Source organism: Eublepharis macularius, chromosome 12, assembly GCF_028583425.1.
Source record: "Eublepharis macularius isolate TG4126 chromosome 12, MPM_Emac_v1.0, whole genome shotgun sequence".
Taxonomy (NCBI): domain Eukaryota; kingdom Metazoa; phylum Chordata; class Lepidosauria; order Squamata; family Eublepharidae; genus Eublepharis; species Eublepharis macularius.
The window spans coordinates 60,900,891-60,925,912 of NC_072801.1; the positions used below are offsets into that span (position 1 = coordinate 60,900,891).

The window sequence follows — 25,022 nt, forward strand, 5'->3', positions numbered from 1 at the left end:
TACTAGCACATACATAAAGCAACAGATAGGACATAAGGCAACATAGTGGTGAAGTTTGAATCCAGGCATTAGTAATCCCTCAACAGCTGCGGCATCAAAATCAGGCATCTATAACAGGGCACAGAGGACTGCAGTGAATGCCACAGCAGTCAAGGGCCCCAGCTCAAGCCCACATGAGGGGTTGTGGACACACTGGAAGTAGTCTCTCAGGCACAGCTGAAGTCACTTGGAATGAGCCACTGATGCTGATTGGTTGCCCCTTATGCCAATCGGTTGGTTCACCAATTGCCCATCCCTTTCCTGCTTTCCAGGGGGTTCATTAATACCATGTTCCATTCTAGTTATCCTTGTGCTCTGTCCCTCCCTGTACTCCTTTGTCTTTACATCAGCTGTGATAAGGGCTGCCACCCTTGATAGAGCAGATTTGTGCAGAAAGTGGAGGACACTCTTGTATTAAAACAGGCCCCAACAAAACTAGTTTGTATAACAGGGAATATGTAATTTTCTCAGCTGATTCTGCTACATCATACATAGTAAATTCACCTCTACAGTGTTATTCCAGAGTGTTATCTCTGCTGCCACCAGTAGGTCATTACCTAAAGGTACATTTCTCTCCAAATCAAAAATCAATTGTCCTACTCAATATCTAACCTCAAAGTAAACCTTAGAAATCTCTTTCTTGAGAGAATGTTAGAGCTAAGAGAGCTATTCCCAGCTTTTCTTCTGTATTTTGTAGTTTAGACCATATATGGGTAGAGAAACCAAAAACACAAATTTTCAGAAAAAGGAAAAAAAACCCTGTTAATTATGTAAGTGATTGCTTATAAAAAACAGAAACATATAGTTCAGCAACAACATACGAACTGGGCAAAGGAAAAGTATTGGATAGTTAAATGAATCTTTCCCTTCCAGCTTGAAATTTACTCTGCTATAGGGTTGCCAGGTCCCTATACCCTCACAGCGGAATGGGCGGGGGGGGGGGGGACTGGCACATACCTCATGCCTTATGCCTGGTTGTTTTCTTGCTTATGCAAAGTGAGTGAGTACTCCTGGCACTTGCACAATGATGTCACTTCTGGGAAGTGACATCATCATGCTGGTCATGGGCATGGTTCCGTGCTTTGCTTGGGGCAAATTCAGCCCAGGAGCATGCCCGTGGCTGGTGCGATGATGTCACTTCAGGAAGTGATATCATTGTGCCCCACTGGGAACGTGCCTAGTGTGCACTTTCCCAGTTTGCCTGCCAATGGCAGAAGGTTGTTTGTGTCTCACGTTGTCCCTGTTGGCTTGCCTGGTCGACGGTGAGAGGGTGGGGTCAAGTGGTGCACTGACTCGAGAGGTGTCCGGGTGCTCTTCTGCCTCCATGAGAGGTTTGGCGGCTGCAGCTTGGCATTTATCACTCAACTATATGCCCCATTCATATGGAGCCATGTGAGACCCTAGCAGGTTTGCCTCTCAGTTGGATGGCTTGGAGCCGGTGTTGGCTGCAGCTAGTTGCAGCACATCTCTTCTGAGGTGGAACGGAGATGGCAGCAGGTGAGCTCAGGCCTATTTGCTGCCAGTTCCTGGAGGTGGGTGCATACTGCCCCTGGACACCTTGGTAAATAGAAGTGCAATAAAATAGCTTGTATCTGTCTGATTAATGCATCTTTTCTTCACTCAAGGTTTGAAGGCAATATTTTTGTGGATCTGATAGGAAGGAACTACAGTTCCTATGGGACAGTATGAAAATGTACGTATAGAAATGTATTCAGATCCTGGAAATTCAGCAGCCATTAAAAAAATTTCCTGATGCTGACACTAGGGAAACAGATACACTTCACTAGTGAGTCAACAATGTGAAATCTTTCCTTTTTTTTACTTCTAATAATGTGACAAATAGCCCTCTTGAAGCCAGTGGCAACTGCGTCAACAGTCAACGCAGCACCTGGGGGAAGGCAGCTGTGACGAAGCGGTATGTGGTCATGCATGTGTGTGTTATGTGCTGTTAAACTGCATCGCTCTTATGGTGACTGACATCCAAAATGTCCTATCATTGACAGCCTTGCTCAGGTGTTGCTAACTGAAGGTTGTGGTTTCCTTTATTGAGACAATCCATCACATATTGGGTCTTCCCAGGTCTTTTTCTCAAGCTGAATGCCCCGGACCACCATACCGGCACCTCTTGTGTCTGATGGACCCCCCCCCCCCCAATCTCCATACAGAGATCAGTTCCCCTGGAGGAATTAATCTTGTAACTTTCAAGCAAGAGTCGGAAAAAGACCCAGTGTGGGGGGAAAAGCCTTTTTAGCAAGAAATCCAAGAGCAAGAGCTCTTTATTAACCCTTTCTGCCCCTGAAGGGATCAGTGTAACTAGCACTGCTCATTTGTAAACATGTGCAGGGGTCGTAATAATGCTCGCACGGCGCGCATTGCACCTAACGGGAGGAGAGCTGCGACTGAGCGCCAAGCTACAAGTGACGAATGACACTTGAACGGCAAGTGTATTCCTCCCTGTTCACTTGCCCTCCACTTGCACTCCACTCGATCCACTTGCCATTCAAGTGTCATTCGTCACTTGTAGCTTGGGCCTGACCTCCCTTCTTTTTTTTGCAAAGCTCAACCCGTAATCGGCCGGAGGTGGGGGTGGGGGGAAGTTGCTGCAAAGACCCACCTGAAAGTAACCGCCATACGATTGGCTGCGCACATGCGCGCACACCACACAAGTTCCTCCATATTTAATATACACGTTAATTATTCCCTCAGCCCTTCCCCCATGGAAATGAAATGCGTCTCTGACAGCACTTTATTTGGAGGTTTTTCCTCTGCTTCTCCTCCAGGGGCCTCCAATCCAAACTGATGGATCTCCGCATCCCATTGGCTCGCCCTGTCTTTCACAGGATCAGATTTCTGCCTGTCAATCAGGCTACCTCTCACCCATTCAGGGAAAAAGAGAAAATTTGGATCCTCCCAGTTTTCAAAATGCTAATATCGAAATGAAGACATTATAAAGCTGTTTGTATTTTGTCTTCATTTCTTTATAGAATAATCCATCCAATTCCTATTGCTGAAATAGTCTCAGAGATGGGAATGTCTTGCTCTGGCCAACTCATAATTTTGTTTTTTTCCTTTTTAATCTGGCTACAGCCTCCCTGCCCCCAGCATCTCCACGCTTCCTAGCTCAGAGGGCATCTTGTCTGGAGGAAATGCCACCATTCACTGTACGTCCCCTTTTGAAGATCTGCTGGATTTCTATCTAGAGAAAGATGGACCTAATTTCACAATTGCTACAAAAAGAGACAGAGGAAATACGACTTTTGCCATCATGAATATGACAAATGGAGGGTCATACTCCTGTTACTATGTGAACTGGTCCCACTCATCAAAATATAGCAAATCTGTGGAACTGCTGATATTAGGTAAGAGTCCCAATTCAAAGTGTTTCTAACATCAAAAGCTGGTCACATCTGATCAAAGTGGTTACACAATATTGTGAGATCACAATAATTTTTAAGAAAACGAAAAAGAGGGGAAGAGGAGGAGAGGGCAAGAGAGGAGAGGACGTGCAGGCCATAAAGGCCAATGCTGTACATGAGTTAGAGGCATGCCCAAATTCAGGTGTAAAATTTTCTGGATTTCTTGACAGCGTTGCTGTTTATAACAGATGCAGATCAAACATTTAGCTGGAGCAAACTAAATGTTAAGGAACTGTGGAACAGGGGAGTAAACCAGCCATAAAATGAAATAATGAGAAATATATTCAGACTGGTCTTTGAGAGTACCTTGACATAGTACTGTGCTGTTCTATGCATTGTTTATGTGACTGCCAGATTATAAATCTGAGAGTATCGTTGGATCTTTTAAAAAAGACAGAAAGAGGATTGTTCTCTGTTTAGGGCTTGAGATTCACCGGACTCTGGTTCTCTCAGGAGGCTCTCATAGTGGAGGAGATACCTGAGGCAAGGACGTCTCAATGGCTGAGCAGAGGATGTGAGGAAGGGTAGGCTAACGCTACACCAGGACACAAGAAGGCACTATCTGACAAAGAGAGCTTTGACTCTAAAAAGCTTATACTCTGAAAATCTTGTTGGTTTGACGGTGTCACTGGAGTCAAATCTTGCTGTTCTATCACAGATCGACACAGCTACCCAACTGAAGCTATAAAATCATCATATATTTTTTTTAAATAAACAGTGCCACCTTTGGCATTCTGACACAGCGTGGTGGGTGCAAGCATAAAATGGCTCCCACAGGAGGCTCAGCCAACCAGAAAATGGCCACTGTGGAAAACAGAGCCACAGATACATGGAAGAAGCCCAAGAGCAGGGGACAAGAGGAGTAATTACAAAAAAATACATTGGGAAAGAGGGGTGAAAAGAGGAGCTATGGTGGCACCTGCAATGTTATTTTAATCTTCACAGTCAATCAGATCTCCAATGATCAGTCAGAAGTCCTGCAGGACAGGAGTCCCGTTTAGCCCCACCCACTTTTTAAAAACCCTTGGTGGGTGCCAGGAAAGGTGCTGACAGATGCCATGGTGCCCATGGGCGCCAGTTGGGAGCCCCTGCCACAGAAACCTTCCATCATTCTGTCTCTCCTATCTGGACATGCTAGCAATCTTGCTGATTTTAATGAGAGTATCACAAGAAGGTGACTGGATGCTTCACTTGGCATCCACCTGAGCAATGATGCTATTAGCTGTATTCAAATGGCATACGCACACTGATTTCAGCATTAATAGAGGGGTAGCAGGATCTGGTGCTACCCTGGTCCAAGCTGTTTAAATGTATATAAAGGACACATGCTAGGGGCGGGGTCACAATGCTCAGTTTTCTGAAATGTCTTAGTCACTGAAGTTAGGAACAAGAAGTGGCTATTTGCACCCACTGCCACTGCTCTCTTCACGCTCTCCTCTCATCTTTTGCACAGATGCCATCCTTCCCAGACCAACCATTTTCCTGAATCCAAGCGAGCCAGTAGACCTTGGGGGAAATGTCACTATCTATTGCCAAACTCATTTTACCATCTTCAGTTGTTATCTCCTAAAGGATGGCAACCAGACAAGTCAACAACTCATGGGGGCTTACAACCCCCATAGGTCTATTGCCAAGTTCTTTATCAGCAATGCAAGTTGGGAACAAACTGGGCGTTATACTTGCTGTTGCCACAACCAGCTGTTTGTTGCTTCTGAATGCAGTGATCCTGTGGAGCTGCTGATCACAGGTAAAGAGCTTTGCCTGCGCTTCCCCAGTCTCTTGTTTCAGTCATAATTTGTGTGTTAAATGGAATTTCAGTAGGAAAATCTGCTGACTATCAGTAAGCTTTTGGAGAAGATGTCAGTAGGAGAGCTCATGAAAGAAGAGGCAGTAACATCCATAGTGAGACCTGAGCCATTTTAAAAGGAAGAGATTGTTACCTAAAACCAGAGGATGATTCCAGTTCAGAGACAGCATGATGACTACTTTGAGATATGTAGACAATTCAGTTCAAAGATGCAGCCGTCCCCCTCCTCTGTAGATGGAGCTATGGACGGTTTTGGATTATTCTTAATTGTCATCTGGAGCAGTAAGAAAATTATTTCTTGTTAATATTACAGAGTAAACTAGATGTGGGCAGCTTCATATGTATACATGTGTTGTCAAGTCTCAGCCAACTAACATCAACCCCAACAAGTGGCTTTCAAGGCAAATGAGAAGCAGAGGAGGTTGCCATTGACTTCTTCTGCAGAGTCTTCCTTGGTCCCTCAGCCAAATACCTGTCAGGGTCTTAGCAGTTGGTTCCATTGTCAGACTGTTCTCTCCCAACCTCAACAGGGCTGTTCCTGGATAATGTATCTGTAACTCTCATCAGCAGGGGAGAGATGAAGAAAGCTGCCATGAGGAGGAAAACAGAGCCTGGCTGTTGTTTGGAAATTTGCATATAGAGCTGTCTTAAAATAATGAGCATTCTGCTCTGTCCCCTGCCATCTGGTCCCCTCTCCCCTCTTCATCTCAGCCATTCTGTCACACCGTTGTGACGTCCCTTGGCTGCAACTGTGAGGTTGCAAAGGACTGAGTTGGTGTTTCCATCCTTGTGGCCCCATGGCAGGAGCTTCTGGCCATTTAACAGCACTTTGGGGATCCCCTTTAGTGGTGTTTGTGGAGAAACACCATCTTGTGTGTGTGTGAACTTTCTGTGGGCTGGATGGAAAGAGACTATCAAACTTTAGGTAGGCTGTGGCCTAATCTCCTCCTCAACCCCCCCCCCCTCCTGTTCCTAAACAGTATTCTGAGGGCAACTCCCTAGAGAGGACAGGAAATCCATCAAGGTGATGATGAGATCAGCCCCAGAAGGATGCATGAGGGGCCTGTTTCGGAGTGGAAACTGAGATATGAGAGAGTTGGTTGATGGAAATCAGCGGGAGGAGAGTCGGTTGGAGCTGGAGAGAGAGGGGAAGACCATTTGGAAGGGATATGTTTGACCAGCTTAACCCTGAGTAACAAAGTAACGTGCCTGTCCTACATATCACATATATAGGGCATGAGTTTAGAGGCGGGAGAGAGATTAAATGTTTTTGTCAATGTTATTTTTATTTCTTCTGTTCACTTCTGAGGTGCCAGTATATAGTTGGGAGTTTTAAATAAATCCTTTTTATTGTTGGAGTGAAGTCCCTCTGTACCACATAGTTCCCTAACTGCTTGGAAATACTAGGAGAGGGGTCAGGGAATCCCTAGGGAGGGGGAAAGTGGTGAACCAGACAGCTGCCAACTCTCCAGGGGAGCCCCAAAAATTCTAGGAAGCCCAGAGTCAGGATCCTAGTGATGCCAGAGGAAGGTTAGGAGGCAGTCCTGCCTAACCAGAGCCTAAGACAGGAACAGTGGTGGCAGCAATACCCTGAGGCAGTTGGGTGAGGTGGCCACTTCAGGTGCCAGGATAGGCAATGGAGGGGTAGGCAGAACAGGGTCTGCCAGTTGACGAAGACCTGATTTGCCACAGTGCTGTTGTTACACTGGTTGCCCTCTGCCATTGTTGCTATAGCAGCTCTCCGGATTTGGCTGTCCATGTGAGAACTATGGTGCTCTCACTTGGCTGGGTTGTCTTCCTCTGCTCTTCCTTCATAGTGCCCCATCCATGGAATTATCATGGTTAGGGTTTAAATGGGATAATCAAGGGCTAGTAGGATGGTGTGGATAGAGAGAGGGAATGATTTAGAGCCTGAGAGGTGGGAAATAGAAAATCTCTGGGGTGGGGGTGACTGAGAAGAAAAGGGGAGAGAAATGGGTGGCAAAGAGGATTTGATTAAGACAGAGTCCAGAGCTTACCAGAAGCAAGGGATAGCATTAGGATGGACAGGGAGTCCTTGTTGCAAGGTAGCATGGGGATTGGATTTAGATGGCTGGAAGACAAATGAGGGAGAAAGAGTTACAGAGAGTGATAATACCTGAGATTGGTGCAGAAGTGGACTTGGCAGCAGCCCTCTGGAGGAGTTCCCCATTAACCCTATTTTTCAGAAGCCTTTTGGCCATGTGGTTCTCAGAGGAGGAGCAGGGCCATTCATGGATTAGAATTTCCTGTGCTACAGGAAATGTTAATTGGACCACCTGATAGAACTGTGTTTTCCTTGAGTTCTGAGAATGGGTTTTGATGGTCCACAAGCAACAGCCATTCTAGGTTTTTGAATCTTCAGATAAGCTTAGCTTGCATCACAAGAGAATCCTTTCGCAAAGGCTTTTGTCTAGGTCATATAAATGCACTAATTCACTTTCCTGCCTTGGTATGAAACCATAAGGATTCCTAGACAGAATCTGTGCTGTGGTGTTACTCTGATGTCTACTCTGATAACATGGATGGCAGCAATTTGTCTTAATCCAAAGGGTATAGATGGTATTTATGACCACCTTATTTCTGTTCCAGATCCTGCTCTGCCCCAGCCCAGGATCTCCCTCAATGGCAGCAGGTTCACAGTCCTGAGAAGCAACATCACCATACATTGCTGGGCCAAAGGTCCATTCCATAGGTTCTATCTTCTTAAGGCTAGAGATCCAATCAATCGGTTTTATCATCATCAGGCTGGAGATGATGAGATCCCAGATGATCAGATGAAACCACGATCAGTCGAGCCAGTTGGAGAGATGGCTATTTTTCACATAATCAATGTGTCCAATGAGGATGCGGGGAGGTATCATTGCAGCTACAGACCTGTCACACTTTTCAGGTCTTCAAAGCCCAGTGATGATGTGGAATTCTGGATAATAGTACAGTATCCCTTTCCGACTAACTTCCATGGTAATACAAGTGGATATATATCTATTTTCTCATCTTATGGTGAAAGGAGATGTGTGGAGCATGCCCCTAAGCACAACATTTACAATCTGGACCACATAAATGTTTGAAGAGTCAGAAAGAGGAACAAAAAATAATTCCCAGCCTGTAAAGGGAACAAAGGGAACAAAGATCAGATTCTGGGGACACAGATCGGTGACATCCGTAGTTCTTCCCTTCAGTAGATTCTGTGTTTTGAATCTACTGGAACACACCACAGCTACAGTCTTCAGTTGTAGTACTAGCTGTAGAAATATGCATCTTGAAAATCACAGGGTTCGTTTAAAAGAGAAAATCACATTTGCAGTCCTTTATTTATTTTGAAACCTTAATCTACTTTTCTCCCTCTTTTGGATCCAAGAGGGTTGAAAAGATGTATTTTTTATCTCCAACCTGAACAAGGAAGAAATTTCAGCTGCAGGAAAACAGATTTCCTTTTGCACAAGATAGCACTGGAAACATGCAGTTCGCTTTATGTACAGCCGAGTCCCAGCTCTCATTGACTCTAAGAATTCATAACTGGAACCTGTAATGCAGGGGCAGCTTGAGGAGGGGACTATGGCCCTGGAAAAGGCCCTGCCCCAGCCTACCATGACCATGCCTTCTCGAAGGAGAGGGACCATGCCTGCCCAACCTCAAGAAGGCTGTGCCTGCCCAAGCCACTAGACTGAGTATATGGCTGTCACCATATGAGGCCAGGGATGGGCCAGGCACATCCCTTACTTTGGTGATGCCAGGGCTATCTGGGTCTCTCCCTCACTCAGAGCCAAGCTACAAGTGACGAATGACACTTGAACGGCAAGTGAACAGACTCACCTGTATTCCTCCCTGTTCACTTGTGCTCCACTTGATCACGTAGCTAACTATGTAGATATAGTAGAGATCCTGCTCAGTTTACTTAGAGTTTAGAGTCAAAGGTGGCATCCATGAGCCTCGTTCAAACAATAATTGGATTCTGATTTCAGTATGCAAAGAGGGGGAGCAAGAACATGTGTCCTGGTCCTGCCCCCTGCCCACACATGCTGATGACAAAGGTGGAAAACCACACGTGGAGGAAAAAGAAATTATTGATAACTGGAAAATTTACTTAGGTAACTATTCACCAAGCACAATAAATTATGTGAGCATAAATCAGTAACAGATTAGCAATCACATGTATCTATAGCAGATAATTCCAAGCTGCTATGAAGTTAAATACAGCACTTCAGAAAGTTCTAAAGTATGTAGAGCCCAACAGGTGCAGAAGAATCACGAACCAGGAAGACATCCAACAGGTAAGTCTCCATGGTAAAAAGTAAATAAAGGTAAATTCTTTGTGTTCAATAATCCTCTACCTCCTTGTTCCTTTTGTTCCCTTTTTCTGTTATAGGTGGTGCCAATCAGGAGATCCAGAAGACACTATCTGCCTGCCCGACATTCAGGGCCAGCAAGAAACCTGATGTTTCGTCAAAACCTCCTTGGGGGCAGTTAAAGGATCCACCATAAATATACTAGCATACAGTATAATCTCTTACAGCACCGTGAGTCATAGCATCAGTAATGGCGGCCTATGTTTCCTGGTTCATGATTCTTCTGCACCTGTTGAACTCTATATACTTTAGAACTTTCTGAAGTGCTGTATTTAACTTCATAGCGGCTTGGAATTATTTGCTATAGATACATGTGATTGCTAATTTGTTGTTGATTTATGCTCACATGGTTTATTGTGCTTGGTGAATAGTTATCTGAGTAAATTTTCCAGTTATCAATCATTTTTCCTCCACTTTTTCCACCTACATCATCAGTTCAGGTAGCTTAGAGGAGCCTCCCTTTGTTCACCCTGCCTACACATGACTGCCACAACGTGAGCTGGTTGTCTAAATATACACAAATTGTACATGTAAACCCCATTCCTGTGATTGGGAATGTTTCTTTTTAAAAATGTTTTCCACAAGTGAGAGAGAAACAACAAGTGATATTACTCTCCTGTAAACAGGTTGTTGCAATCAATACAATCTTCATTCCCTCATCTCTTCCTTTGCACAGATTATGAGCTACCCAGGACGACCATTTACCTGAACCCAAGTGATCCAGTAGACCTCAGGGGAAATGTCACTATCTACTGCCAAAATAATTGGGCAGAAAGGTGTTATCTCCAAAAGCCTGGAGACCGGGAACCTCTGCATCTCATGGAGGCTTACTACTTCAATTATCCTGTTTCCAAGTTCCTCATCAGCAATGCAAGTCAGGAGCAAAGAGGGAACTATAGTTGTTGTTGCAACTCTCAAGGGTCATATGTTACCTTTGAGTTCAGCAATCCTGTGTCGTTGGTGATGACAGGTAGATTGCTTCGCATGCCCTCATTAGGGATGCTTCTGAAATGTTCTTCCTAGTTAGCTTGAAGAGAAAGAATGTGGCCTCTTGCTGATACTTCAGGAGAGATAATACTATAGCACTGTAGGAGGATTGGGTAGTGCAGATGGCCACAGGCCACAGGGAGGCAACCATAGAAGTGAGGCCTGGTGAGGCTGGGTGGGAGGCTGGATCTGAGAAGAGAGAAGCTTCCTCTGACAGCATTAGCCTCCTCCTGGTCCCCAGTGAGAGTTGTGAAGTCCACCCAGGCAACCTGTTGGAGGGTGGGTTCTGGGTGGTGGTGAGTACTTTCCCCCATTTTTCTCTTTGCGTGTGCACACACTCCCATACTCCCACTAATGACATCACTTCTGTTGTGACCTGAAACTCTATGGCATAGCCTGGAAGTGACATTATAGCACACACAAAGCCATATGTTTTTGCTGTGCTTTGGCAAGATGCCATTGCTTCTGGTCACAACAGAAGTGATGTCATCAGCAGGAGTTCAGGAGAGCATGAATGCATGCATGGCAAATTCCCTGAGCTGCCTGCCAATGGCAGGCACTCTGGGCAGCCTGCCTCTTCCCACTGATTGCCAACAATAAGGGGATAGAGGCTGGAATCCCTCGGAGATTGCCACCATTGGCAGACAACAGGGAACCCTATACCCAGTTGGAGGTGTGACCTGGGCCTCCAGGTCCCTTAGGCCTCAGATGGGGTTGTCAGGACTCCTGCTATGGTCTCACTGTCTACCATGTGCTCTGACAGGCAGCAAGTGATTTTTTTTTAAAGTTAGCATTGTGTGCCCTACAATGTAACTTCCAGGTAAAGCCATAGAGTTTCCAACGATTCCTAGAGCTACCCACTATCACTTCCAGGGGTTCCCAGAAGCAAGGTATGAGATGCCACATGCACTCATGTTACTGTCCCCCCAAAAACTTTTGCCAGTGGCCAGACATGGTCTGTCAACCCTAGCATCAGATGTGGAGGGGAGGGAGTTAGGCTCACATGGATCCTCCTCCTTCCCTCTTGTCAGGGACTGCAGTGGTTTAAATTACCCTTGTAGCCCTTGTATGCTCCATCTCCTGCTGCCTAAACCAATTGGCCCTTGAAGGTATCCCGCCCTCCAGCTGGGCTCCACCCCTGCAACCTCTCCCAGCCAACCTCCAGGGCCATTAAGTGGTTCAAATCCCACTACTGCCGTGAGCTCAGTAGGTGGCCTTAGGTAAGCCATTCCTCTCATCCCCAGCTGTATTGTGGGGATAATAATAACACTAACTTGTTCACCGCTCTGGGTGAGGCACTAATCTGTCTAGAAGAGTATATAAGCACTATTGTCATTGTTGTTGTTATATTGGACCCTTGTTGTGCCTACCAGGTATATCTCTGCTGGCTAGCTGAACTGTGGTGCTGGGGCTAGCATGACTGCACAGCCTGGACACTTCCCTGCTAGTCAGCATGTTTGGCATTGCTGCACCTTTTGGCGGTGCCCCCAGGCCCTGATAGCGAGCAGAGCTGCAAGCAGAGCTCCAAACCCCTGGTACCAGTTCGGCGTGTTTGCTGGTGTGAGTCAGCGTATCAGATCACTCAGGCTCTCCATGGGCGTCAAGAAGTGGTTGGTGGGGACGTTTGCTGGAACAGGCTGGGCTGCTCTGCCCTCTTCTGGACAGGCAGCTTCCTAGAGCTCAGTTAGTGTCTGTTTCACTCTCCTCTAGCTAGGATAAGAAAATATGCAGTGAGTAGAAAAATGATTGTTGCCATGTCTCTTCTTAGATAATCTTGCTTGGCTGTGGTTCAATTTATATAGAGAGCTACCTTTTAAAATAATGAGCTTTCAGTTCTTATGAAACAGTTGATTCATTCCATCAGTTTAAAATTTTGGGTGAAAGCTGTGTTGGTCAAGAAGTAGAAGCAATCAAACATTCCAAAAAACAGAACCAAGAAATTGCTGCATGTTAATAATGGAGGCAGATGGTGCTTATCAGGGCTTTTTTTCTGGGGAAAGAGTTGGTGGAACTCAGTGGGTTGCCCTTGGAGAAAATGGTCACATGGCTGGTGGCCCCGCCCCCTGATCTCCAGACAGAGGGGAGTTTAGTTTGTCCTCCACGCTGCTGAGCGGCGCAGAGGGCAATCTAAACTCCCCTCTGTCTGGAGATCAGGGGGTGGGGCCACCAGCCATGTGACCATTTTCAAGAGGTTCCGGAACTCCGTTCCACAGCATTCCTGCTGAAAAAAAGCCCTGGTGCTTATTATCTGTCACTTATGGCTATGGGAGCATCACCTTGCAATCCTATCAAGCTCCCAATAGCTCCCCATCTCCTCTTTTGCCCCTTGCTGCTGCCTCCTCCCACTGTTAAGGAGCAACAAGAAGGGACAATCTCCATCCTCTCCATTCTGCCTCTCCAAATTTCATGTGATGTTCCCAGATCTGGAAGAAAGTTTTTCCTCTGCTTAACTTTTCTTTTCTTGTCTCAGATCATGCTCTGCCCAGGCCCAGTATCTCCCTGAGCCCTGGCAGGATTGCTTTCCTGGAAAGCAACATCACCATTCACTGCCGAGGCAAAGGTCCAATTGATAAGTTCTATCTTCATAAGACTGACTATCCAAGCATAGCACAATCAAAGGAGCCAGATGGGGAGATGGCCATCTTTCCCATTATGAAGGTGTCCCAAAGGGATGGAGGGAGTTATCACTGTAGCTACAGACCCCCATCGGCACCGTTTAACTCCTCAAAGATCAGCGATGATATGGAGTTGTTCATATTAGGTAAGGCTCCCTTCCAGAGTAACAATATTGGTAACCCAAATGAGTATATCTTTATTCTCTAACCTTATACTGAAATTAGAGGTGTGGAGCATTCCTGTAACACAGGGTGTTTTCAAAGTGAGAGCAGAATGTGAAAGCATGGATGGGAAGGTAGACCACTTTCTTTGCTGGCCTATAAAGACATGACTCCCTACGTTATGGTCTTTAGGATCGCAGCTACTTTCCTTGTGTACAATGTGTTGACTTACACCTGTCTTCAGTGAATGCCTGGAAGCACTGAGGAACAAGCGACTGTCATTCCCTTGGCCTTTTCCGCACAGGCAATTTTTGGAGCTTTGGCCCCATACTTCTTCAGGTTTTCTTCCGAAGTTCACCTTTTGCATGCAGGCAGAAAATTTGGAAGAGAACCCTTGAAATGCCGCATTGAAATCTGAAGGGGGAGTTAAGCGTAAGGACTTTAGAAGGAAACCTGAAGAGGTATGGGGCAAAAAGTAGCAAAAACTTCTGGTGCAGAAAAGGTCCCTGTCAATCTGTATCTTTGAGGTCATGTAAAATGTAGGATGTTTCAACGATGCACAGCAATGTGATATCACTATTCCATCTCTTCCTTCGTATAGGCCCTTGGCTGTCCAGACCCACCATCTCCCTCAGCCCCATGCGGGCATTAGCCCCAGGAGGCCATGTCACCGTCTATTGCCGAAACCAATACTGGCGACCAGCCATTAAATTCTACCTTCAAAAGCCTGGAGACCAGGAGCCTCAGCATCTCATGGAGACTGATGGGGCCACGGGCAAAATCAGCATCAGCAATTTGAGCCTGGAGGATGCAGGGAAATACAGCTGCAGCTTCTGTCCTGAATTAAAACCTTTTCTCATCTCAATTGCCAGTGACCCCGTGGAATTGCTGATAACAGGCAAAGTAGTCGAATTTGCTTGCTTTATTTGATACCATTCTAGTGTCTTATTTAAAGTGTGTGTGTGTAAAGTATCATCAAGTCACAACTGACTTATGGCGACCCCTGCTGGGGCTTCCCAGGTAAGTGAGAAGCAGAGGTGGTTTGCCAGTGCCTTCCTCTGAAGAGTCTTCCTTGGTGGTCTCCCATCCAGGTACTGACTTTGCTTAGGTCCTGAGATCTGACAAAATCGGGCTATACTATGCTGCCTTCCTTCGACGCCTTATTTAAGATATTAGATGAATATTTGCAGCTTTGTCTGTGCGTTTCTGGGAGCAAAGAAATACAAGGTGGTTTTTCCAGAGCTCTTCGAGAGGGATCAGTTTGAAGTCACTTCTTGAAGTTCCATTTCCAGCTGCAAAGGAGGGAAGGAAGAATATAAAGACTATGACCAGCAGCCTGTCCACCTGTGACACCACCGCTTCTGCCTGCCTGACTCTTCCTCCATCTGCCAGGTTAGCTCTCCATCTGCTGCCTCCACTGTGAGGAGGTGGATGAGGCTGAGCCAACCAAAGCATGCTGTCTGTGCAAGCAGGATGAACTGGTTGTTGGAAGGGAGGACCAGGGCACCACGATTCTTGGCCCCCTGGTCATCCTGGAAATCCATAGAGTCAGGCAAGTTGGTTTCATAATCTCCCTTGAAAGATGACATTGCATGCATTGAAATGCAAGTAGAAGGCGAAGCTGTTATGAGTATGCAGGCCCTACCCCCACCCACTACATGCAATTTCTTGGTCAAGAACACTGTTTGTTATGCAAACATTGGGTTTACACTCCATAAATGCTCAAGGGTTCAGCACAAACTGGTTAGAAGAAGAACCAGTTTTGTCCCTTTCTCAGTTCCTTCTGAATCCCAAACTGCAGAGGTTAGCTTAATATCCATTCTTAAACTGCTTATCCATTCGTATGCTGTAGAGGTTAGCTGAATATTCATACTTTTGGTAATGGATACTGACCAGGAGAACAGAGATGATCCCTGATAGGTATAGCCAGAGAGCAAGCCTGTTTCAGAAGGAGGAAGACGTTTTGAGACGTTTAAGAGAGGAGACATCTTGGCATTCTGAAGGAGACACGCACACAGGTGCATGGTCTGAAGACAGAAGGCCAGCAAATGGTGGAGGAAGGTAAACATGATATAAACAGGAACCATGAAAATAGTTCCCTCCCTCAACATCATAGGAAACAATGTTTGATCTAGAGAAAGAGGACTGTGCCTTACGCAGTTTTGATCTTCCTACACTTAGAGACTGTGATATTTTGCTGTTGTTTTCGCTATTTATCGCTGATGACCACGTATACAGCTAAAGACAGTTGTTTTCTTTTTCTGAAACTGGGGTATTTGGACTTTGAACCCTGATAGAAAGCCTAAGTAAGGCACGTTTTACAAAGAAAAGGCAAGAAAACTGCTTCAGGTTTCGAAGGTTTCCCTGTTCCCAGGACATGGAGTTAGGCAAAGAGATGTTTGATTTTGGACACAAAGGCCGTTTCCACACACATTAAATAATGCACTTTCGATGCACTTTAGTTATCCTTTAGAAGTGGATTTTTTGTTCCACACATGGAAAATCAGTTACAAATGTGCACTAAAGCGTATTGAAAGTGGATTATTTAACGTGTGTGGAAACGGCCTGAGTCTAACTGCAGGTCATCAGTCTGCATTCCTGCAATCCTGGAGGCAGCAGAGAATGAACCCTATTTGTGCAAGGGAGCCTTTGGAATAAGCTGAAGAAATGCAATTCTCGGTTAGGGCTTCTAGCCTGAAGTCTGGGCCAGCTGAGTAAATTCCCCATTCTCCATGGTAAAAATGAGTGCCCATGGGATCTATTTTATTGCAGATTTGACGGGCCTTAGTACCTCAGTAAGTTTCTCAACAGTCCTCTTAATGAGAAGCTAAATAAACATTCAAAATAGTAGCATTTGCAGATTAAATAGTTGTTAAATTGCTAATGAAAATTCAGCTTTGCAGCATGGCGCATAAAGCTAGCAATGAGTGTAAGAATCTATGCCAAGGACCTTTTGTTGCAGGATGGGCACCCAGCATGGTATGAGGGGAGTGCTATGATGTGCCTGTTTGAATGCCAGAGTCTCTCTTCTGTTGCTCAAAAGTAACATCATATGTCTAACTGAAATGTGGCTTAGTCTAAGAATGGCTCTTGTGACATCTTCTTGTGACCTGTCTTCCTTCAATTCACAGATCCTGATTGGCCCAGGCCCAATATCTCCCTGAGCCCTGGCAGGATGGCATTCCCTGGTGACAACATCACAATTAAGTGCTGGGTCAAAGATCCAATAGAGACATTCTATCTTTGGAAGTATGGAAATACGACAAAAACACAATCCATGATGGCACATGGGAATGTGGCCAACTTTTCTATCAATAATGTGCAACTGGACAACAGAGGAAACTACAGCTGCAGCTACAGACCCCAGTCAGCGTATTTCAGGTCCTCGAAGCCAAGCATCTCAGTGCAAGTGTTCATATTCGGTGAGGTTCTAATGCAGCATGCTTTAGATGAACCCTGCTTTAGATCCTTTATGATTTAGATCCTTATGAACCCTGGGCCGTTTCCAGATGGCTTACCTGAAGCCGCTCCATGCCGCAATGTTGTGGATCGTGCCGGGGAAAATGCAAAATACCATGTTTTCTCGCGCGAGTTTTGCGTGATGTCGCGCAAAACTCGCGCGAGAAAACGCGGTATTTTGCATTTTCCCCAGCACGATCCACAACATTGCGGCATGGAGCGGCTTCAGGTAAGCCATCTGGAAACGGCCCCGCTTGGTGTCATTTAACCCTCAGAAACTCTAACCAGATTTAGATGAAGTATTTAACTTAGCAGAAAATTCATGGTACGGACCATCCTGGAACATAGGAAATGGAACAGAAAGCAGATTCCAGCCTGCAAAGTGAACATATCTTACCTCACGAAACACACATTTCATAACCCAATAACATACTTTGTAAACCACTCTGAGTGGGTGTTAAGTTGTCCTGAAAGGCAGTATATAAATCAAATGTTGTTGTTATTCATTTTTGATGGATTTAACTTCAGCCAACTGTCCCTCGACCAACTGCAGCATCCAGGCACTGGGCAAGGACCGAGATTTCAGCTTCTGGTTGCTTATCCAATAGGATACAGATTTGCATATAAATATTGAATAGCATTGGGGAAAGAATTGATCCCTGAGGGATTCCTCAGGAGAGTTCCTGCCATGCTGACTTCTCATCCCCAATGGCAACCCAAAAAAGTTTCCTTGGAGGAATAAGGAGAACAAAGCCAAAGGAGTTCCCCTTACAACCAAGCAGTTGACTATAACTGAGGGCCAAGCTACAAGTGATGAATGACACTTGAACGGCAAGTGGATTGAGTGGAGGGCAAGTGAACAGGGAGAAAAACACTTGCTGTTCAAGTGTCATTTGTCACTTGTAGCTTGGCCCTGAGTGATCAAGAGTGTCAAATGTTACCAACAGGTCTAACAAAATCAGCAGCTCATGCCCACCTTTATCCAGGTAAAGTTGGAGATTGTCAACCACCACCACCACCAGAGCTGTCTCAATGCCAAATCCAGGCCTTAAACTAGACAGGAGTGGGTCCTGGAGCCATTCTGATATCATCAGCTTCAGGGGTTTTTTTCTGGGAAAAGAGGTGGCGGAACTCTCAAGAGGGAAATGAGGAAGAAACTTACAGGATTCTTTGAAATCATATTATTTTCAAGCATTATTGCCAAGTATTTTCAAGAGATGCCGGAACTCCGTTCCCCCATGTTCCCCCTGAAAAAGAGCCCTAATCAGCTCAATTACATTGCCCAGAAATGGTAGATTCAGCTAGGCATTAATTTGCTAGTTCATTCATATCAAAGGAGGTTTTCTTCAAAAACAGTCTTACTATCACCTCCTTAAGTGAACTAAAGAATTGACCCTGTGGGAGAGAGAGATTAATAATCTCCTGCAAGGAACTTGCCATCGCATCCCAGCAAGACTTTAACAACCAGGAGGGGCAGGGGTCTAATGAGCAGGTGGTAGGCCTCACACCACCCAGGATTCTGTCAAAATCTTGAAGTCTGCTCTTAATTTCTCTTAACTCCACTTTAAACCAAGGAGCTAAATAGAGTCAAAGGCAAAAAGGGCATCAGGGAGCAATCCGATCGATGGCCCCTTCAAGACCCTTGTAACAGAACTCAGTGAACTCATTGAGGGAATTGCTGCTAAGCCCAGGGGAATTCCACAGAGAATTCCAGAACCCATTTGGATCCATAAGTCTCTGTGGGTGAGCCAAAATACGCTGGCACCCTTGCAGGGAAGCATAAAGATCTTCAAACCAGCCCTCAGAAGGAAATTATCTGACCTTGGCACCAGTTTATGGTGTTATTCAGATCCACCCCTTTGCAAAAGATCAAATCCAGCATGTGGCCTGCTTCATGAGAGGGAGTCAATACAACCTGGTAGAATCCCAGTGCTGCTGTGGTCCTGACTCTGTCAGGAGATTGAGAGTGTGGTTGGATCCCACACTATCCATGAACAAGCTAGTGTCCATGGTGCGGACACTGGCATCCTACCATCTCCACCGAGCCTGCCAGTTATTTCTGTTTGTCTCAGAGCCTCACTACAAGTGACATTTTTCACGTGAAGGACACTTGATCATTTTCGCAAGTTTTTCTGGGAATTGAAGTCCCTCTCCCCCACCCCTTTTCCTTCTGTTCCTTCCCCTCTCTGTTAGTATCGCTACCTGAAGAGACAGAGAAAGCCAGCGGCGGCAGCAGCTTTTGCAAATCATCTTGCTGGGGGTGGGGTGGGGGGTGGGGGGGTAACGCTCTGGAGAAAGCTGACATGTCGGTGAAGTCCTAGTGTCTTTCCCCTCTGTTAGAATCGCTGCCTGAAAAGCCAGAGAAAGCCTGCGGTAATAGCAGCTTTTGCAAATCGTTCCTCCAGTCACAAGCCTGCTCTCAACGATCTTTGGGGGCGGGCAGCTGCAACTTTCTCCCTTCCCTGGACATCCTGCTCAGCTTCACCAACATGTCAGCTTTCTCCAGAGCATCCCACCCACCCCGCCCCGGAGCAAGACGATTTCCAAAAGCTGCTGCTGCTGCTGCTGCTGGCTTTCTCTGTCTCTTCAGGCAGCGATTCTTACAGAGAGGGGAAGGAACAGAAGGAAAAGGGGTGGGGGAGAGGGACTTCAGTTCCCAGAAAAACTTGCGAAAATGATCAAGTGTCCTTCACGTGAAAAATGTCACTTGTAGAGGCTCTCAGTCTGGCCTTGCCACAGTGATTCATGCTATGGTCACCTCTCACCTTGACTCTGCATCTCACTCTGTGTAGGGCGACCCTTAATGTTGCTTCAGAGAGTTCAGTTGGCACAGAATGCAGTTGCTAGACTGCTGACCAGCACACCATGGTCAGTGCAGATCACTTTGATTTTGAAGCAGCTGCACTGGCTTCCAGTTGGCTTCTGAATCAAATTCAAGATGTTGGTCTTAACATTTAAAGCCCTTAATGGTCTGAGAGCCTAATACCTATAGGACCGCCCGTACTGGCCAAGTGCTGTAATAAATTATTATTATTATTATAGGACCGCCTCTCCTGGTATAATCTCCCACGTGTCCTACAGTCTGCAGCTCAGGGCCTGTTGGTGGTTCCTGGCCCGAGGGCCATTTGACTGTCTTCAACCAGTGGGCTTTCATGGTTGTTGTGACTCCCTCCCTCTGGAAGGCATTAACAGCAGCAACTTGCTTCCTCTGGGATTTGGTGAAATTCCAGGCGGCCTTTAAAACAGATGTTTTGTCTGGCATTTGGAGGCTGATTCAGGTATTCTTAATGGCTTGACTCCATATGATATATTTGTTATGAACAATGGGCATGAGTAGGATTTAGTGATGGCTCTGTTCTTTTAGATGTATGGATTTTAATGTTTGTATTTTATTACATTATTAGTTTTTAATGTTTACATTTCTATATTATCAGTTTTAATATTTGCATTTCTATTATTTTAATAATGTATTTTATATGTATATTGTAAACTGCCTCGAGCACTAAATATGGTGGAGAGGCAGTATACAAATAAAATAAATAAATAAATCCTACCTAAGATCTATTCCTGAGCACAGTTTAGAGAGATTAAAGATTTGAAGAGAGAGAGAGAGAGAGAGATGGAAGTTCTCTTGCATTCTCTTGTGCAGTGCTGTTTTTCCCTTGCGCTTCAGTCACTGGCATGAGTCACTTCCGGGAAGTGACATCATCACAAAGGGGGGGGGGCTAGCACTGTAAACTAAAGTGCAGGGTGAGAGGATGCCCTCGTCCCTCTGGCATGAGACGAAGTGGGTGCCCAAACGGTGGGCCAGCAGGTTTTTTAACCTACTGCCCCGCCACAATTCTTGATGCGAGAGGGGAAATGGGATTCCCTTGTTCCTCCGGCATCAGGCGAAGTGGGTGCCCGAGCAGCGGGGTGGCAGGTTTTTAAACCTACCACCTTGCTGTGCTTCCTTCACCTGGTGAGGGGATTTCCTGTCCCTCTGGCCTTGGGCACAGTGGACACCTGAGCGGCAGGGTGGCAGGTGCTCACAGGGCTACTGGCCACGCGAGCATTTTCAAGAGGTGCCGGAACACCATTCCACCATGTTCCTGCTGAAAAAGCCCTACTCATCTCCATGTTTGGAGATGTTCTCAGGTACTGAATCCAAGATTTTACACTAATGATATAGCCAAAATTCATATTCTAAGGCTCAGAAGAACCCTGAGCAGTTGCAGAACTCAAAATACAAAGGCTGTCATTAAAGCCCTAAGTTCTTCCCCAGAGGAGACTGCATGTTTTAGGCAAAACTATTACCTCTACTAAATTTACTCTCTCCATCTCCTCTTCCTCCTGCCAAGCCCTGCTCACTAGGATCTGGTGGTGGCAGACAGCAGCAGAAGGCAACAAGCAGGCAGCCTGGAAGAACAGATTTCCCTCTCCCTCCTTCTGTTCTGCTGCTGGCTCAAACTCTGTGGGTAGAAGGCAAGGAGCCAGGTGCACCTTGGGAAAGATAGTTCAAAGGGAGCCTGATATTATGGTGGAGGGAGAAGCAACGGCCCTGATTCAATGATCTTCCTGCAGCTGAGGAAAGGAGTGTCACGTGTCAGTGTCTGACACCTCACTTTTGGCTTTACTTCATTCACAGCTTCCCATTTACCCAAACCTACCATCTATATGAGCCCCAGCAGGCGGGTTGCCCTTGGAGGACTAGTCAGTATCAAGTGTGAGATTCCAGACGGACCTGCAGAGTTTCAAGATGTACCTGCAGAGTTCTTTCTGCATAAGGCTGGAGACCCAGCATCACAAGCAATGAGGAATCAGTGGCATGATGGAGAATTTTCCATTCATAACGTCAGCTGGAAGCACCAAGGGAAGTACAGCTGCAGCTATTTTTTTAACGATCGTTTTGTGTTCTCTACACGCAGTGCCCCTCTGGAGCTTCTGGTATCAGGTATGGCATATGAGTATGGACTATTTCCTGGTCCTCAAAGTCTGTACCTTACCAATCTATTTAGCTTGGTTTCCAAATCTATACCCGTACCCCTGTTGCTTCTGTATTCTTGGAAAATGATAACCTCTTCCCTCCATTTAGAAAGCAGTGTGGGGAATTTCTCCAACCACTTATAAAGCCAGATAAATTTTTTGCTTTGAGTGTGTTACCAGAAGAACTGAGATAACAGAATCACTTCAGTCTGTTCTACTACTAATTACTTGTTCAGCACTTGGCCAATCCAATTCTTGGTTCCCACCAAGATAGCCTCCACTGCTCCTGCATCTGCACCACCAGCAGCTTTATATTATCCTGTCTTTCCTAAAACACAGCCCTAAACATGTAAAAGAAATACCAAAGACAGCAAGATTGGTGCCCCTTCCCATAACAAATGCTGAACTTCCAGTGCAATCCAAAGCAGAGTTACTCCACTCAAAGCTCATTGACTTCAGTGGGCTTAGACTGGAGTAACTCTGCTTAGGATTGCACTGTGAATCACCCAGTCACTCACTACATTGCCCTCAAAGGATCCCTCTGGCAGGAGCAAAGTATCAATCATCAAGCAACAACTGTACCAGAGTATTGAAGGTAGCATATAACCCATCCTTCATCTTCAACTTAAACCATCAAGTGTTTGACAAATCCTAAAGCATTGCCCCCCCCCCAATGTCATGATGTCATTTCCAGTTTGCACCAGCAGTGACATTGCACAACAACACAACACCTCACTCCCCCCCAATGGCCCTCCTAATGACCTTGGTGTGCAATGGGAGATTGGAAAGTCTCTTGCTGACACAGGAGATCTGGTCCCCTTATGGGGGGACAAGAAGGAGGGAGATCTGCTGTCGTTCTCACATTACAACCACCTAACAGAAGCAGCCTCCCAAGCAGTTCCATCACAATACATTTCTAATCCCCTGTCTGAAATGCCACCCCGCAGCTACCCTGGTTATGCTTGTGTCTTTCTACAGTGTCCCCCTTTATTCCCCTCTTTTGTTTTCTGCTATAATATTGGGTGGCTTTTGTTGCAGACCATAATTGCTGTACCATGGCTCAACCCAGTTTCCAATTCACTGTACAAGGCTTGCATGTCTTGTTCAGCTTTGTTGTTCTTACGGCTGGAAAGATTAAACCAACTCTGCGGGAATGTTTCTGGTTATAACCAAAGCTGCTTGATTAGCAAATTACTTCTGTCCATGTGAGTGTATGCCCATGATGACCTGTTGGGATGGACCTTACGGAAAGGAAATGTGTTGTGCATACAGACCCTTTCTGAATGTCCTTGAGTAATTGCCTGAATATAGAAAGTGTTGATTCCACAGGGTGCTTTGATGTAGTCAGTGAATTTGCATCCTTGGCCGTCGTCACACGGGCTTTTATTTAGCGCTGAAATGGTGCTATTTCCCGGCAAACACCCACCTTATTCCAACACTGTAGCGATTTTCTCTCTTCTGCTTTGTGCTTGATAGTCGTGCTATTTTGTGCCTCAGTGTGAATGCCTCGCATCGATGTATTTCGCCTCACAACATCCTATGCCCTCCCTTCAATCCCAGAATCCATTTCTTCCTGCGACTTCCCTTTTTTTTATTTTATTATGTCCTTATAACACCATAACGACATAACACAATGCAAATTTTCTGCTGAAGTAAAAATGACTCAGTCGCCATGGCAGAGTCTTCAGCGATGGGGATCACGTCAGACAGGGAGTTTTCTGCGGGCAAAGGGCTATTTATATAATTTCAAAGTTGGAAAAACAAAAGGGTCGTAATGTTTTGCTCTAACGGAATGTTTATATGCTGTTATTCCGTTATAGCGGAATTAAACGCCAGAATAATTTAAAAAGGGGGGGGAGGAGCTGCTTCTGCGCGGTTAGAGAGAACAGAACAGAGTGCTTCGGTGTGGACAGCTGGTGGCGCGAAGAGCCGTTAGGTGACCCAAAGAAACGTTACTGTGCCGATAACAGGTAGGACGCTATATGCTGTAAATTTAACGGAAGAGATGCCCGTGTGACGACGGCCCTTGTCTGTCTGTTTGTGTGTACTGATCCTGACTCCCTCATTTCCTTCCAGACTCCACCCAGCTCAACATCATCCGCTTGGCAACAGGAAGCCTGATCTTCTTGTTCCTTACTTATATCATAATTTTGGATCATCGCTACTGGAGAGAAAATGGACTAAGTGTTAGCTAACTCTCATCTTCTCTGTGTGTTATTTCCTTTCCACGTAAAAACTGACCCAGAATTCTGACAGTCTTGGAGATTTTTAAAGCTCAGTGCAAAAGTCCACAATTACTTTCACATTCATTCTTATTCATTCTCATTCCCTGGAATCTCTGTGTAAAGACAACAGGGGTGCACAACTGAAACAATTGCAAAGTTGAAAATAAACCTTGATTAGAATGAAGTAGGCTGCATTGTGAAAGTACGGCAACCACCGTCCGATTTCATCATCTTGCCTTTCCCTATGAGTTTCAGGATTTGAAATGCTGAAGATTAAACCAAGGGCTCAAAGAAATGAAAAGATCGTCACCATCTCATTCAATAGAAAAACTGCAAGTTCATGAGGCCTCCATTTGCCTTGTGGGTGTGCAGGAAAGGCTTAACCCTTCAGCATCCACTTGGTTCTACTGTTTGGAATCAAACTCCATACTTTGTTTTTAGCATTTTAAAGTGAAGAAAATGTCCTGTGTGTGTGGCAATTTGCATAAGAATGGTCACCCATCTCTTGTGGTGCTGTTTCATTGACACCCAGCTGCCCTGACACTGCTGAGCTTGGCCCCTGCTCACAGGGGCAACCTGTAGGGAGGGATGTACTCCAGGAATGCCTGCTGAGTCACCAAATTGGTGGTGCAATCCATGGGCCATGCCACATGCGTTGGCGGGCCATGTGCAGCCCATGAGCCACCCTTGGTGTAGACAAGCCTTTGCCTGAGTCTCTGGCGATCCATGTACAGTGCAAAAAGGGCAGACATTTGCTGCTAAATGGCTCAGTAAAATAACTCCTCCTTTTATCTGGGATGTGAAGAGCCATGCAACTAGCAGTCTTCTTCAAAAGAGGCTACCTGCAACCTCTTTCATCTTATTGGTGGTCATGAGAGTCTGACAGTTAATTTTCCCCACACAAACAAGTAACATGGTTTATTGCAGGGGTTCCAACTCTTTTGACCTTTCAGCATTTTTGGCATTTTGAGGGAGAGTCA

At 45.7% G+C, this 25,022-nt stretch overlaps 1 protein-coding gene across 1 annotated transcript; it reads left to right on the top strand.

The window, feature by feature from the left end:
* The first annotated feature begins 1,526 nt into the window (after nt 1-1,526).
* LOC129339525 (immunoglobulin superfamily member 1-like) lies at nt 1,527-24,012 on the top strand. Its single transcript, XM_054994107.1, has 7 exons — nt 1,527-1,536; nt 4,909-5,202; nt 13,087-13,377; nt 13,995-14,291; nt 16,525-16,815; nt 21,480-21,785; nt 23,894-24,012. Exons 1-7 carry the CDS (start codon nt 1,527-1,529, stop codon nt 24,010-24,012), a joined length of 1,608 nt encoding a protein of 535 aa, XP_054850082.1.
* The last annotated feature ends 1,010 nt before the right edge of the window (nt 24,013-25,022 follow it).